The sequence below is a fragment of the Lingula anatina genome, chromosome 8 (assembly GCF_051362555.1).
Source record: "Lingula anatina isolate TDL-2025a chromosome 8, LinAna3.0, whole genome shotgun sequence".
Taxonomy (NCBI): domain Eukaryota; kingdom Metazoa; phylum Brachiopoda; class Lingulata; order Lingulida; family Lingulidae; genus Lingula; species Lingula anatina.
The window spans coordinates 12,497,343-12,514,769 of NC_141774.1; the positions used below are offsets into that span (position 1 = coordinate 12,497,343).

At 35.8% G+C, this 17,427-nt stretch overlaps 1 protein-coding gene across 17 annotated transcripts in view; it reads right to left on the reverse strand.

Annotated features, from left to right (window-relative positions):
• LOC106166351 (uncharacterized) overlaps nucleotides 1-17,427 on the reverse strand; it is a 135,287-nt gene that overhangs the window by 13,412 nt on the left and 104,448 nt on the right. For 13 of the 17 annotated variants that reach the window (XM_087018724.1, XM_087018719.1, XM_087018717.1 and 10 more), the window contains 14 exons: nucleotides 7,920-8,109; nucleotides 7,508-7,662; nucleotides 7,073-7,151; nucleotides 6,672-6,750; nucleotides 6,103-6,286; nucleotides 5,739-5,863; nucleotides 5,311-5,499; nucleotides 4,918-5,055; nucleotides 4,465-4,610; nucleotides 3,692-3,790; nucleotides 2,931-3,064; nucleotides 2,277-2,532; nucleotides 1,846-2,044; nucleotides 444-590 (listed from right to left, as the gene is read on the reverse strand). In XM_087018724.1, the coding sequence (XP_086874850.1) occupies nucleotides 444-590; nucleotides 1,846-2,044; nucleotides 2,277-2,532; nucleotides 2,931-3,064; nucleotides 3,692-3,790; nucleotides 4,465-4,610; nucleotides 4,918-5,055; nucleotides 5,311-5,499; nucleotides 5,739-5,863; nucleotides 6,103-6,286; nucleotides 6,672-6,750; nucleotides 7,073-7,151; nucleotides 7,508-7,662; nucleotides 7,920-8,109 (2,120 nt within the window). Of the gene's footprint in view, nucleotides 1-443; nucleotides 591-1,845; nucleotides 2,045-2,276; nucleotides 2,533-2,930; nucleotides 3,065-3,691; nucleotides 3,791-4,464; nucleotides 4,611-4,917; nucleotides 5,056-5,310; nucleotides 5,500-5,738; nucleotides 5,864-6,102; nucleotides 6,287-6,671; nucleotides 6,751-7,072; nucleotides 7,152-7,507; nucleotides 7,663-7,919; nucleotides 8,110-8,797; nucleotides 9,180-17,427 lie in introns of all 17 variants that reach the window. The other 4 variants (XM_087018718.1, XM_087018731.1, XM_087018730.1 and 1 more) reach the window with 3 other exon arrangements.

Genomic DNA, 17,427 nt, shown 5'->3' on the forward strand with positions numbered 1-17,427 from the left:
GAAAAAATTAATCCAATCTTGTCTGTTAAAGCAAGTGTCACTTGAAAAAGCAAACACTGCACAATTTGTATTAATCAATTATTGGCTTTTCATTTAAAACATTCATCTAGCTTTTAGCTAAAATTATTACTATTTTTTTCAAATCAAAAACAAAAAAGTTATTTGCAGTATGCCAACAATGCCTCAATAAAACCATCAACAATTAGTTTCTTGTAATATTATGTCAATATTATGTAAGATGAAAATGAGATGAGTGCTTCAATGCATATTGACAACTTCACGTTAGAACTTCATACATATTACATTAGCCTCTATGACATGCATTTCCACAAGGCAATACCATGCAGTTAGCGTATCATGCGCACTCATTAGCATACACAAACAGGCATGAATTGAAAACACGAGTTATACAGGCACACATGCATGCACACACAAGCATCCACCTTTCTGGACCGTTTAAGCTTATCATCCGCGGGTTCACCCGCCGCATTCAGCTCGTATTTCTTGCAAAGCGCAAACGGCAATACCTGCTTCTTGGAGCGTTTCACCTCGTCTGCACTGTTACGAGGCGTGTGAATAGCCGGAAGCGCCTACAAGAAAGGAGAAACAAAGGTGACATCTAGGGAGCGTTAAATGAATTAAGAGCTGGTAATCTGTATCTCCTTACTGAGCTCATTGTTCAATGTAGCATGGTTTTCTTTGGACACCAACTGACAATAAAATTGTTTTCAACTAAAATATAGTGCCTTTTTTGGTGAGTGCCAAAATTAAACCAAGGTAGTGTGAGCACAGTAATATCAACTTCAGACTATTAGATAGTTAGGTAGTTAATATTTCAATTATTTAAAAGATCAACTGGTAAGATCTAAAATGAAACAATTAGGTCTAAGAAATCCATTTAGTAAATGATATCAAACAAAGACTGCATTCAAATTATCTGTCTATAGAAAACAGCAGATGAAATTTCCATTCGTTCTACAATTATACACCTCTAACAGTGTACTATATAACTATAATAAATATACATAACAATCACAATGTTACTAAACAGTTTTAAGTTTGCGACATGTCAACTAGACACGTGTTACATATTCTAGTTACTGGTTATCATTTGCAGACCACATCCACAACAGCGAACTAACAGATTTACAGATCAAATATGGTGACCCACTCAAAACCTTGTTGCATAACCGTAATAGACACTGAACAGATTCCCTGTAGGGATAAAGTGACAAGCACTTAAGTGGGTTGGTCATATTTGATCTGAGGATCTGTTAGTCTGTTGTTGTGAATGCGGCCTTGGTTTTACTAGTAATAATCAAAGAAATAACTAATCAACTATCATGATACTGAATTTAATTCAACAGTTAGATCTAGCACACTAAAACCTGAACTGGTTATAAATAGTGACATTCACAACCAGAGCAATTCAGATCTGAAACTGCCCAAAGACAGCAGGTTTTAATTGAACTGATAGTGAACACGACTGCAAGATCTTACACCTGCCAGTGTAGAGATGGATGGAAATTGGAAATAACAAAATATTTATAAGCCTTTTCATTGATGAGTTGTTAACAACTAGGTATGAGATATTGACAATAGAATCCTGATCATGCTCAAGAGGAACTAGGGTAAATGCTATGACATGCTTTTAGGCTAACAAGAAAAGTGTCAAAGGAATTAATAGAGGAGAGTCTGCCTGAATCCATATCTTCATTCATTCCGTCATCCAAGAAATTCTTCAGAAATTGTTGAACAGTGTTCAAGTACTGCTCATTACAACCTGCAAGGACAAAACATGGAAATGAATGTAATAATGACGTTTGTTTTTTCCCCAAAACTTACTGCACTCTTAGGCCTGTCAAACTCGACCACAGACTTTGTCTTCTTTCTGCTCTCGGGGATCACTTCAGGGGTGAGATTCTTGGGGCGGTGGAAACTTTCTTTTTGTTTCTTGGATTTCCTCTTTTTCTTCTTCTTCGGCTTGGGTTCTTTGACTGGTGGGACTTCAGGATCGTCTGACTCTGAATCACTATCACTGGACCTGTAGAAAAAATATAAGATATTGTGAGGCTGCATTCAAAACCAAAGTTGATCGATGAACTAAGAAACTAAGAAGATCAAATATGGCTGACCTACTGGAAAACTTACCGCCTAATCCCCATGGAAATCTATTCAGTGTCTATTAGGGGTTTATGTGCAGCAACTTGTTCTAAATGCCTAAAGTGTATGTGTACAGAGAGAGAGAGAGAGAGAGAGAGAGAATCAACCCTTACTCTGATTCATTGACTAGCTCGTTGACCTTCAGCTGTTCCAATAAGTGGATACACCCATCTATTGTATCAGAGGTCATGTTCTCTATTAGCTCATCGACATTCATTTTAGCAACGTCTTTCTCATCTTTATCCCTCAGGTTGATGTCGCTTGGAGAGGCGGGTTTCTTGGATTTGGCACTCTGATCTGCCCTTTCCTCTTTGGTTATCATGGCAACTATAGCATCCGTGATTTTCTGGAAACCCTGTTTCTTAGCATCTGAATTTGAAGATATATTATTATCATTATTATTTTTTTTTTTTTTTTGACAAAAATTTCCTGATAAAAGTAAGCTAACGGTCTGAAAGTTTTTTGGCTTTTTTGGCTTTGATAATTATCATTTATGATCCAACTACCAAGCTAATGAACATTTTTGTTCCTCATAAATTTATATTTTTAATTAAATCCATGAAGAAAAATGTTTCTCAAATTAGTATGCCATGCTCAGTGTATTTGATGAATACCTTTTTTGAAGAAAAAAATCACCGATTGATATAAATTCAAAAAGTAAAAAGAAAAATAACAAATATGTTAGTCTGGCAGATGTACCAAAAACTAAATCTGACCTATATATAAGAAATAAAAATGCTCCTTACAGCAAAAACTGTAATACTCACCCTCACCACTGCCGTTCTCAACCGTGCCACCCCTTGGTGACAATAGAGGGAGCTGTTGTGGCAGCATGCCACGGCTCTCCAAGATCTGGTGAGTGAGTTCTCGCGTCAGCTCCAAGATAATCTCTGATTGCTTGCTAAAAATACAGGGAGAGTAAAGCATGTTAAGTGTAAGATGACAGATGTGTTTAGTGTGATAATGATTAATGAATCCAAATAACAAGATGGTTAGGACACAAGAAAAACAAACAAATAAACAGAACAAACAAACAAATAAATAAATAAAATGTTTAGAAAGTGGATCAAACTTTGTGAAGGAGAGAATAAAAATTGCCTTCCCGATTTTTAAATAAAATACCAATATTTATCACATTATCACATATCTTACACTGTACCTCTAATTTTGCTATTTCAGTAGTTGTCTCAGAACCTCTCTTATCTATTTTACATGTAAAATAATAAGCAATCAAATCCCCATACACTACCCCTTATTTTGCTGTAGTTGTTCATACTCCAGAACCTCTCAAAACTCTTTCACACATAAAAAAGTGAGGTTACAAAACCCCATACACTATCTCTGATTTTGTTGTAGTTATTCATACTCCAGAACCTCTCTTAACTATTTTACACATAAAGAGTAAGCAATCAAATCCCCATACAGTACCTCTTATTTTGCTGTAGTTATTCATACTCCAGACTGAGAACCTCTCTTAGCTATAATTTTACACATAAAGAGTATTAGCAATCAAACCCCCATACAGTACCTCTTATTTTGCTGTAGTTGTTCATACTCCAGAACCACCTGACAGAAAACGTCCCCCATCTCCATGAAGTCAGACTGGTCGAAGTGCCGCGGATTGTGACTGAAAGATATATTTCACAGGAATTGGTTAATGAGATGAAAAGTGTGGTCTTACAATGCATTCAGAACAGGTGATCTGCGGACTAACTGATCCAGTGACTAAATATGGCCAACCTGATTAAAAAGCAAGCTGTCCTAATCCCCTGATGGTCTCTCTGACCGCATTCACATCGAGTTGAGCCATGGCTCTACAAAGCCACAAACTAAATATGGCGGACGTACATGAAAGGAAAACCGCCTAATCTTTTAATAGTCTCTCCGCCTCTCACACACCTCCCGATGTGTCATCCCAATGGAGCCGAGATTTAATGACTGTACCCCGCAGGGATGACGCATGGGGAGGCGTGTGAGAGGTGGAGAGACTAAAAGATTAGGCGGTTTTCCTTTCATGTACGTCCGCCATATTTAGTTCGTGGCTTTGTAGAGCCATGGCTCAACTCGATGTGAATGCGGTCTCTGTCTCCACACACACACACCATAAAATGGATTAAATCTCAGCCTCAAGTTTAAATTGGCAGTCTCTGTAGCCTGAGAAGGCCTCTATGGTGAAGCTACTGGATATCTTACACCATATCGTATGGGAGGACCTCTCAAAATACCGCCAAAGGTGGATCTCTAAGACATTATGAATGCTGTTTTGTTCTACTCACTGAAGTGCTCTTATGTTCTACTCACTGAGTAATGGCAGTCCCTGAGAAAGTGGCTTCCATGGTGAAGCTATTGGATATGCTGTATTGCCTGTACATCACCACACGTCCTGTGGCCTCCTTGCAGCGACGAATGTGAAACTTGCACGAGTTGAAGAAAAATTTTCCTGAAGCCTGGCAAGAATGGAATTCAAAACAACTTATGATTAATTCAATAAAAAAAAAATCAATATAAATAAATATATATATATATATATATATATATATATATATATATATATATATATATAAATACAAGGGGGCTAATGCTGAATAAATATTTCTCAATTAGAGAGTGTACTCTTTACTAAACAAGTTTTTCCTATATAGTACTCTTTAACAAAACACACCTTTTTTAACAAAAGACCAGGTAGATGAGCATCAAACAAATTCTCTCAAGGCATGGGAGCAGCATTTTGTTTGGGATTAAAAACTTACATACCTTATTAGACATGAGCCATGGCAGCATCCTCTCCTGAAGGAATGCTTTCATGTTAGCTGCATTTTCTGGATTGCTACAGCCGTACATGAACACATTAGACTTCCGACTGTGTCCATGTAAATCACAGTATATAAGAATCTGAAAGCAGAGATTTGATTAGTAATACTAACAGTTCATTGGACTTCCGACTGTGTCCATGTATATCACAGTATATAGGAATCTGAAAGCAAAGAATTTAAGTGCTACAGTTCATATATTATTATAACAATCTATTTCATTCCTATATTCAGCTTGGGAACTTTAAACTTCCGTCCAATTTTGAAAGCTCCATTGAAGAGACAATAAATTCAACTAGTCTTTTAACTATTAAACTCCCAATTAATCAGGAATTACCTCATTTTTGAGGGCGACCTCTGCCATCATGGCCTTGGTATGCCATACTGTGGGGAAGCTCTCGCGACGCGGGTGGCGGTAGTTACGATTCAGATCTCTAGCTCCTAGAGAGCACCTATAGTTTCCTACTATCACTCCGTCTATGTTGAGCATTGGCACAATTTTGAAAATAAATTTGTTTCGAAGTTGCTGAAAATAAAAAATTTAAATGTTATCATCAAACACAATATAATATTTTAATTAACATAAAAATCATTTTGATCTTAAACATACAACACTTTGAGAATGTATATAATTAAAATATATTAAAAAAAGAAAAGATTTGGCATCATTATGCCAAAATGTTCCAAAGGTGCTAAGTCAGTTCTATAATCACCAGAAAAGAATAAACCTCTTGTAATTTTAATTCTGCAATCCACACCACTTACTTTGGCAACAGAGTTTGAGCTGGTGATAAAATCTATCACCCCCTTCATCATCCAGCTGGCATTGGACTCCCCAGGGTGAACCCTGGCAGTGACGATCACTGCTTTCTTCTCAAAGTCATCTTTATCTGATACAAAAACAAATCTCATCATCATAAAAAAAAAAATCCTATCTTATTTGTGGCTAATCAAACCAAAATATTTGAAACAAATCAATTTTTTCTTCCTTATTTTATCATTCTTCTTCTTTTTTTAAAATCAGTATTCACTTATTTCTAAACATATTTTGGAATTTATGACAAAAAGAAGCCTGGCTTGAAAAATTTGGTGCCAGCATTTTAAGATGCAGTTAATGGCAACCACTTACCAAAGTTAGTGACAGTGAGTAAAAAGCAACTGTTCCCAGCCCTCGTCTCACACATGACTTCTCGTTTGACGACCCTTGACCTCTCAGGGTCAGATATGAGTAGGTCAAGGTCATCCTTCAGATCTGTGAAGGTATATGGATAACAGTGGGCAAGATAGCATGTGTCTTCTCCATGAGGAAATTCCTGAAATTAACGAAGAAAATTCTATTAATAATTATAAAAACTTAAAATTACGAAATAAATATATTATTTTATCAAATACCCCACTTCCTCTCTACCCTTATTACTTTTATAGGCTTAACTACCTGCCCATGCAGTCATTGTTCCTCCTTAAACTTTAAGAAATTTCCAGGATTTGTTATGATACGGACATCATATTTAAAAATATAAAGATAAAAATTGTGATTTTTAAAAACTGAATAGCCTTATGGTTTTAGACAAATTAGATTTTAAGGTAGATCAATGATAAATTTATCAAAAAATGTTTTGAAGCCAAATTAGAATATATTTAGCATACGGCTATGATTTACTATAACAGAGCGAGCCGAGTTATTTGTACATTACTCACAATCTCAAACTCCAGTTCATAGTAAATGAGTTCTCTGTGCAGTAGTGGACACTGGACATGTTTATCATTTCTGTAGTAACTGGATGAAAAAAGAAAACATATTAAGTAAAAGCATATGTTGTCATGAAAACCTACACAGCTTGCAATGCTTATCATCAGTACAAATAAACTGAAGTGCAGATTTAGTGTCAGATCAGTAAAACTTTGGTATTTTAAAGGCACGAACTAGTCATTCTTAGGATCAGTGAGACATGTTGATAGTCCATGCTAATCTGCGCGACCAGTGGGCTGAAGAAGTCTAAGTTGAAAGTTAAAGTATTCATAACAATTTTAAATAGGATAAAACGCTTTAAGTCAAATCTTCTCAAGTTTTTACCGTAGCTAAAAGCTCTGTTGTGTACCTGATATTGTGTCCTGTCCTGTACCAACCTATACCTTCTGATGCTGCCTTGGTCTCTGAGTACAACAATGGACGCATACCTAAAACATAATTCAAAATAATTGAATAAATTGAATAAATAATATATACATAATATATTCATCTATTTTCTGTATGACAGGTATATTGTCTGCTGAATTATTAAATAAAATTTACTTCCAAACAACTCACCAGGATTATACATTATTATATACCTCTTCCACAGGTTGGTTATCCTCAACTTGAACCCCCAACCCCCCCCTGTACCCCTGCCAAACATCCATGTACACAAACACCACAACCATACAATATTTCCCCAATGAAGTAGTGCCTCTTTCTCCCAAGTCACATTATACAGTATACCTTATATAGTAATACACATTACCTCCCCCCCCCCCCCCCCCCCCCCCCCACTTACCATGATTATATAAACTGTCTCTCTTCAACAGGTTGGCTATCCTCAGTTTATACACTACTCCTGGCACCATACTCTTCACCCTGAAGTAGTACCACTGGGTGTGCCGCTTGGTGTACAGATCTGTCTTCAGCACCAATTCATATTCAAACTGGCCACTGAAATATCAAGTTGGTATTTGACTATCATACTAACCATTTAAGTAATAAAAAAACACACACAAAAAAAGGATGCACTTCCACATAATTTATGTACTAAGCTACATGTATGCTTAAAAAATTTCCTTACCAATAACCACTTTACAAAGCATATTATAAAATAAGTATTAAAGAACAATAAGGAAACATCACAGTTCACAGCAGAAAACTGGTACATGAGGAATATACAACAGTCTCATGACTGTCACATGACTTACACTCTCCTGGCCTGGCGTAGGTTACCACACTCAAATCGAGACTCAAATGTGAGACTAGGACAACACCCCTCTGGCACGCGGGGCTGTGCATAATCACGTGCACTCTTCTCGGAGTCAAACACGATCTGTATCCCCCTCCAGTTCCCTGTGTACGGAGTTTGCTGAGTGTCTACGGATTTGTTGGCTGGGACTGGAAAAGAATTCTTTTATTAATTTATTTTTTTTACACATTGGCACTTATATTTTTTATCATGTATTATAACTAATAATCTATATGTACTCAAATAAACATTTTCATATATATATATATATATATATATATATATATATATATATATATATATATATATATATATATATATATATTTTTAAATTGAATTATACAATTAAAATCAATGGGAAATGCAAAGAGAATGTTTCAGTTACAAATGAAGGGATTTTTTCTATTTTGATTGCTAAACTATTATAATCTGACAATAACATAAGTATGAAATACATATTAGTAGACAAGAACATAAAATAACAGAAATATGGTTTTCATAAGCTAATTTAGAAAAAAACTGCAAGCTATCATCTGAAAAGAACATGAAATGTATATCAATAAAGCATGGAAATGGAAACTGAAAATAATGAAAAATCGATGCAGATTAATTGTAATAATACTGTAACACAAAGAATTATATTAATTTTTCATTTTGTTAATTAATAGTCACAGCAAAATAATACCAATAACCCTCCCGAAGCTACAACCAACGCATGTTACTTTCCCAAAACTTTAACAGCAAGTTTGCTATTTCTCTCTTAATGATACAGGTGCTCTCAATTCCAATCCCCAACCAACCCAGTATCCCCCACCGTTCACCCACAGTATCACTTACCATCATATTCCAACTCAGTCCACAGCGGTTCCTCAAATGGCGGTGGTGTCCTAATGTGCCGCGGTGTCTCTAACACCACATTCTTATAGTTATGAGGCCAGTAAGGTCCGTAAGGCCAGTACTTAAAATCAGGAGGAGGGCGTTTAAATTTTGTCAGAAATCTCTCGAGCTCCTCAGAGTATTTGAAGAAGGTGCGGTACCATTCTCTTGTCTGGATACCCACCGCCATGACTGGATAACCGGATACTCTGTGGTACTTATCCGGTTTAGTACATGTTAGTAGAAGTGCATGGATATACTGGGTATATCCATCTAGTCAGTGATCAGATCAAGTGCTATGTTATTCCTTCATTCATGGTGGGCAGTTTGCCTCGGAGAAGTCCTGCAAATTGCGCATAAAAATACAAAACACATTTCAACGTACCATTATACAAAATGTAGTAACATGGCTATGTCGATGCATTTCTTTGCTGAGTTGTATGTTCAATGTTAATAGCAGGCTTCATACTAGGTTGTAGATATATCTTCATTTCTTCTCATCATATCCAGATTACTGTCAATCCATTAACAGACTTCAATCGACTCAGTTTTTACCTTTAAGTTATAATGACAACATAAGTACCTGCACTTGTACAAAAGCCTTGTTGTGGCCAGGTCCCTTGTGTTTTTGAGAAGTGCCTCACATTACAAACAACAAAGCAAAGGGTATCCACTGGAAAATAGGCTCACTAGATACCTTTGAAAACTGAGTCCTGATATTATGAAACAAGTCCTGTTTACATCAGCCCTAACTTAGCACAGATATCGACTAACCTGAATCAGCACCGTCTGAAGTAAATAAGTGTCCATTTTATGTAAGAAGACAGGTCTCAGATAGTAAAATTCAACATCAATCAACCTTGTATCTTCTGGTGTATAATACCACAGGTTTGAATAGATATGTTGTATCAGATGTAATTTGGCCACAGGTGTGAACAGACCCAATGAATCTGTTTCATATGATCCGTAACTCATCTAAATACTACCAGCATGTCTCCCCCAATCTCATAACTCCTCCCCCAGTAATATCTTATGACTCAATTATTATTTGCAGCTTTTATTCACCAGCAATCTGATTATCTAGTACCATTAGTACATTCCTACTGCCACTGGTACTTTGGCTATTTTCAAATACGGAGGTGTCAAGCCATGCTGTATTGAATTAAAATAGGATTAAAGGGAAGTTAATAGAACCAGGTGTCTATCCATATTGATCCTGAGATGAACTGAAATGGGATCAAAAGAAAATTAAGTAATTTAATACAGAAAACTGATAAAAATTTCACTGACCTGATCAGAAAAACAGATTCCAGGAAAAATATTCCCCCAATAGGTAGATCTGAGAAATGCTACTCCACTTTACCTGATCTTCTGATGTTATCAATAAGATTATTTCTGGCCCAAGTCTAGAAGTTAGAGGGCATTCTTCAGGAGGGAAGAAACTAATCACATCTGGTGCAATTTGATCTAGATTTGAGCACACAGACATTGTTATTTAGAAATGGTGTAGCAATTAAAAACACTCAAAATGTCTTTACAGTACAGATTTAATCTCAGTTTTGTTTCTATACACTTAACCTGACTGGTCAATGTTTAACATTAAGTTTAAGATCAAATTATAATTATTGATTACTTCCTTCATATTTGTATCTTTCCTTTTTATTACAAGAATACCATGATAATGATTATCATAAATTAAATCTGATTATTTAAATGATTTACTTTATAGTTAGGACATATGTAATCTATAATGCTCACATTTTCCCTTAATAAGGAAAACCCTTTGGCATATTTGTAGCAGAATCTAAGTTTTTATCATATAGCTTTTCATTTAGCAGATAGCGCTTTGATGGCATTTCATCTTCCTTTTTCCTTTCAGTTCTTCTTGAAGCAGAAGATGATGGAGCAGACTTCAGAAAGTCACCACCCTTTTCCCTTTCATTTTTCCTTGAAACAGAAATACTTGTATTATCCTCTACAGATCCTGAGGAACCTACTGCCTGCGTTAATGCTAAATGATCTTGTGCAGGGGCAGTTCTCGTCAAATGTTCAGACTCGTTCCCAGATAAATCATCCTGCGATGATGGCTCTGCATTTTGGGAAATATTAGAGTCATCGTGATGTTTTCTCCGTCGCAAGGACGCAGATGTCACATACAGGTGTGTCACATGCAAACGGCATATTTCAGTGTTATTGATTTTCTGCATGTAAGGAACAAGGATACTCCTTGTCCTGTCAGAACTACTGTGACAGGCGCCATCTTTAGTTCTCATTTCACTTCTGCTTGTCATGGCAACATCCCTGTCTCTCCTGGCAACATCCCTATCTGTCATGGCAACATCCCTATCTGTTACACTGTTTTTCTCCATGCTATATTTCTCTTTTCCCACTGCCCCCTCAACTCCAGTCTTTTTCTTTGTTGTCACTTTCAAATCCTCAGCCTGTTTTTTCTTCCTCCCAATTCTACAAGTTGGATCAGTCTTTTCATCCATTGTACCAATTATTAACAATGATACCACATACATTAAATTATAAACAATACAGTCTGTTAACCAAGATGGAGCAATTCACTAGAAGTTATATAAGTAGGTGCTCATTACAATTTTATACAATGAAGCAATGGAGAGATTTCACTCCAACTTTAGATTTGGTATATAGTGACTGGAAGATTTCACTACAGCTTTTAATTCAGCATGCAGCCAATATTCCTATTTTTCTCAGCTTATGCAAAGCACATCAAGTCACTAGATACTACATGGATTTCTAATCAAATTATCAAGTTTCATGATAATCTTACAACCAGCAAAAAAAGTCTTCACAAATGGTAAATGAAATGGAATAAGAGCTGCAGCAGTCTAGAATCACGAATCAATGCAATGCTGTTCAAAACAGAAAAGTCAAAGGAAGAACTCCAGTTATATGGTCAATTGTAAAACCAAACTTGGATCAATTGTTACAGATTACATAGTGGTTTGATTTGCAAAATACAAAGAACAAACATATCCCCTTTCGGTTCAGGCTTGTAACTTGTCAGCATCAATCTTTTTGAAAATTGCGATCAAATCAGTTCTGGTGACAACTTGATTTTGGTGACATTTGTCATCAGTCACAGTGACAACATAATCAACAATGTTGGTGGGAAACCATAAGCAGAAAATGTGCTTTTGGATTTTTGAATAGGTGATGACATTGGTCTTAACTGCTTAATCAAAAAAGAGAAATGCGTTAATCTAATGACACATGAACCTAAAAGTACTGGTATTATCCACTAAGTGACTTTCAAATATTTTTCTAAAATATTCTGTTTCAATTCTTCAATCAAAGGTAAAAAAAAAAAATGCATGCCATGACATATGCATCAACATGTACAATCAACACCCAGACAACTTTCCTCTAAACATCAACATATTTCCAATAAAATTTCCAGAGATTAGCTCCAGGTAAAATATATGATTTGAGCGTCAACACAGGTGTAATAGCCTCAGTCCACATATGCTGTCTGTTATCTTAGCAGCACCCAGTGTCAGATATGCCAAAACACATGGAAAGTTTGTCGTTGAGAGTGGTGTCCCAGAGACAGTCTGACACTTACGTGTCCTCAGGTGGACTGTGATAAAGTTGTCAACTTTGGCACCTGGTGACAGCCAGCAGGTAAGACGTGCATGTCACACCCAATGAGAAAGTTTAATTATGATGTTACAGGGTGGGTGGTGGCGTTGACGACGATGAGTGGATGGTGGAATAAGGCAGTCAATGGCTACTGTCAGCTGTACTTTTAGTGCAGGTGTGTGATAGTCAGTGAAAAACTGGCTTTACATCTGGACTAAGATGACAATTAAGATGATTCACTGATATTATTTATGATGATGAACTGTGAATTGACAGCTGTAGGCACTTTCCAATCACTGTCACACTGGTTATTGATGACAAATTCTGATAGCTCTCTCTTGAAAAAAAAAAAAAAACCCACAAACACAGACGTGCTGTAGCCAACTCCCTGCAACACTGATAGTTGCAGACAAATTCCTGTGACTCTGACTTCTGAATAATTTCTTCAGTCCAGCAACTAAGGACTTCCAAATCTTCTTTCACAGCACAAACATGTATCTTTACAGCTGTAAATGCCCAAGTTAAGGAAATAACAGGTACATTAACTATTAGACTATTGGATGAATTTTATCTTAAGCCTTTAAGCTGCTGAACAATGATGAATAAGATTCACAAGCATTGACTCTAATACGCTGTCAGGTAAAGGTATTCCGTTCCTGTTAATACTGTATCCAGGATGCATCATATCCTGCAAATATCTTTTATGAACTAGACTGAAACTCCCACTGCCATTCTGGTAACTGTAACAACTACTTGTGATCTGCTGCCAGTTCAAGTCCAATCAATAGGACACTTTCAATCAAATTAAGGTCAAAGTTTTATAGGGAAAAAAATGCCATTTGTTGCATCAGGTCGGGCACTCTACACATCAGTGTGGTATTGTTAGTGTTGTCAAAGTCACGTCAGCACGTATTAACAGTTTAATGGTAAAAGACAGGAAGACACATCACTCAAATGCTGTTTCTTGGATAAGCAGCACAAAAACAACAATTTTTCCACCTTCCTTTCTAGTAAATAACTCTCAGTCACGTAAGTTTTGGGGCACCTGCCCTCAGCACCTGATAAATCCCCAACATTCACAGATTAGGTCTGAATGGTGAGTTTTTCATTAAAATTGACAGTTAATATCCCCAAGAATCCTTTACACGTATAAAGCCACTTCTTTCACATTTCTCTTCAGAAACTCAGCCTGCAAACCAGGTAACGTTTCTCCTCAGAAGTCCCCAGGCATGCCTAATCCAGTGGACCCACAGATTAACAAATCATAACAGCTTTCGCGTCTCGCTGTCAGTTATCTCAACTCGTGAAATGCGGAAAGCTAAAAACATTATCTTGGAGTATTTAAATCTATGAGGTAGCTTGGGATAATATGTCATTTTTCTCTCCCTGGCCCCTGCTAACAATTACGTTCCATGTGTACCCAGCAAAACGGCAGAGATTTATTCACCCGGTGGATTATTTGAGAGGAGTTTCATCACTCTGCACCTATTACACTAACCCTTTACAAACCATCCCTTTCCAAAAATCAACTGGCATTATAGCCTATATACATGAAACCAAGCATGATGATGGGCCAAGAAGGGTTAATGTCAATATTCTCTTTATAAGTCAACACATTGCTAATGTATTCAAGCACATGTTTCCATCAATAAGTTTTAATTTGAAATTCTTGGTCTTTAAGTGCTCTCTGAATTGGCTATTAGGTGTACTTCATCTGGGATGCAGTGCCATTCATCTGGCTAACTAATTTGGAACTGTTAGTACAAATCAATAGTTCGAGTTGTGAATTGTGTGGTCCTATTTTGAACTGTATTTAGTTTTCAAAAAAGGACTTTTGCTGTCAACATTCCAAAACAGATTTGTCACACCAAACAAAGGGCTTTTTTCCCCTTAATTTTTGAAATAATCAAACTTTTACCCATAAGAATTTTGTAACAACCAGGGCCCAGTTTTATAAAGGACGTTTAGCACTAACCAGTGGATAAGCCTAACCAGTGGATAAATTCCCCTAACACCCATTAACTAAAAGATGGTTAAATTGTGTTTTATATACAGTCTTTTAACAGAAAACAGCCAATTAGTTAACTGGCCAGTGTTTTACTGGATTAAATAATTATTTAAAGGTCAGTTTACTAACAGACTATTTAGGTCTGGTTAGAGTTAAACACTGGTTAGTGCTAAACGTCCTTTATAAAACTGGGCCCAGGTTTTATACATCTCTGTGCTTAAATATTTTGTACCTTAAATATTTCAATTCATGATAAAAAAATAAATACCTAATGCTAATAGACAAACTAAAATTTTCATGCCACTTTTTTATAATTTAAAGAAATCGTATTAGATCAATTTTTCAGGATACATAACACATTGCATCTGCACAGTCAGTGATCATTCAGTGACAGCAGATTCATGAATCAAACAAACCCCTTGACAACCACAAAAAGAGATAACTTATATTCTTAGTACTTAACCTTCTACCAACAGATCAAAATCAGTCTGAAGCAAAATCTATCCCTACTGGTAACGCCTGCCATCAAATTTCAACTCCCCAATAAACAAAACCCTACCTTGGCCAGGGGTACCCGTCTTGTTTGTTTTTATCCTTAAGCGTCCTTTCTGGCTCATAAAATTCGCAATCACGTACGGTAAGACTTCAGTGTTATGAATACATAGAGCAAATTGCTGCGGGATATCAACAGTGTGCTGTATTCATTATATTTGATCTCTGTGGCTTGGTAAATAAATCCCCCTAATAGACCAACAGTTTAAAATACATTGAGGATCTTGGTGGGAAACCAGATAAGAATTTCATGTGAGTCTGTGCTGAGTTTACCTTTTTGACCATGTGTCAAAAACATATCTTCCCGATAGACCTACAGTTTAAAACACATTGAGAGATATCAGTGAGAAATCAGATAGGAATTTCATAGAAGTTTAAGGCTGTATCTGATTTTTCTTTTCTTTTTCCCCCTTTTTTTGTGTTACAAAATATGAAATAACTTCAGAATCTGCTTTTATGGATGTTTTTTTTTTTTTTTTTTTTTGAGCAGCAAGTCTAAGGGATTGATGGATATTTACATTTACTTTTTGTTTGTTTGCTTGTTCTTCAACCTTTTAGATACATCTATATGGTTCAAACTAAAAATTATTACCATGTCCCCAAAATGTCTCAGGCGTTCTTCTGCCCAAATGCCCATTCAGAATCAAAGTAAAAAAGAAATTACATGCATTTCTACTTGCTTTTAATTGAAATTCAATTTCCATAAACCTAAGGAAAATGTTAAAAGGCAACTCTGGAACAGGTGTGCGTCTTAATTTTCAACCTACTTATAATAACAGGTCTCATTCAATATACATTCAATGCACATTACATCATTCCATCTTTAAAAAAAATCATGAAAAATAGTATCAAAGTCTTGGAAAAGTATAGTTTTTCTTTGCAAATGTATAGACTAACTTATCATACAAATCCCCTCCCTATATCTAGTGTGTTTCCTCTTAAAATGTTTTCTCAAAAAGCCTTGTCTGTTATTTCAAGAAAAAAAAAAACTCTTCGTCAACTGATGTAAGATCATCCAAGCGAAGGATCATATTCACCTTAAAACTTATATTTATTCTACAGAAAAATACATGAAATCATTTTGAGTCCAGAAACACTCCAACAACTATTTTTACTTAAGTGTTTAATATTAACCTCATACACCCTAGCTAGAGAACAAAAAACTAAACCGTCACGGCTTCATTCTCCCATATCATCTTTTCTTTACCAAGTCCCCCATTGAGTTGACAAGAGCACACTTTTGTCATTCAAGCATGGCCTCTTGAGAATGAAAAGGTGCCAGTGCTTGGGGAGACACTATGGTGTGGATATATAACAATATCAGTGTCTTAGTTTTATTGTAGGGAACCGTGACATATCAAATTGTACCATCATAGTTTGAGAAGCTAGATGGAAAATAGGGAAAACAAATATTGTACTTAAGTCTACAAGAAGCAAAAACAGTTTTGCGTGAAGTTTAAATTTGTAATGAGGGCTCAATGTCTTCTCTAAACCCTTTAATCTTTTTTTAAAGTCCTGGCAGAGGTTTATTATGAAGATCTATCTAAGTATATATCTCTAACTTGTACATCTTATAAATACCTACATAAATCAACTTTCTGATCACAAAATGAACAATAGTGAATTTATTGTAAGTTAATCAAGTAACTGGATATTTTTTTTTTTTAGTTTTTTAGTCCAGTTGACAAAAGTTTAAAATCTCTCATCAAAATGCTAGCAGTACATTATCAAACCTACCTTAATCTTCAAACAGTGGCTACAAGTTTTAACTGCTGATAACTCTCCACTACGAAGAACACAAACACAAACGGTCAATAGCTCAGTAACCTATTCAGTTGTCCTTTGAAAATTTCAGCCTACACTTGATCATAAAGACAGCAACCTCTAACTGAATACATATTCTTTATTCTATAAACACAACAGACATTTTTGTATCTCCAATACATATTCCCTAAAACAACCACCCCCAGGGCCTTGCCTGAAGACCTAGCCTGTCCATAAAACTGGGATCCGACAAAATTTGTTTTTTCATGATGTTAAGATAATATTTAACCGTCACTAGTATTTAATTAATGGGTCTTAGGGTCAAGATGTTTTAATGCTTTGAATTAAGACTTGTAACCTATACCTAACAGGTAAATTATACTGATATGTCATGATACTGGTACATTAACTAATAAGTTATGCCAAATTACAGATATCAAAGCTAGTCTAGTATATATCTTAAGTTTATTTTGTAAATATACGGTCAGCTACTAACTCCCAAGTACTGGCCACTGTTTCTGCTTTTGGGCAGTTGTTTTGTAGACACTAGTGTCCTAAAAATGTTGAGTACCTGATCTTAATGCCTAGTTTCTACCTAGTTTTAATTTAAATTTATTACCTACCAGTCTAGTAATTTACCACTGTTTATCTAACCTAC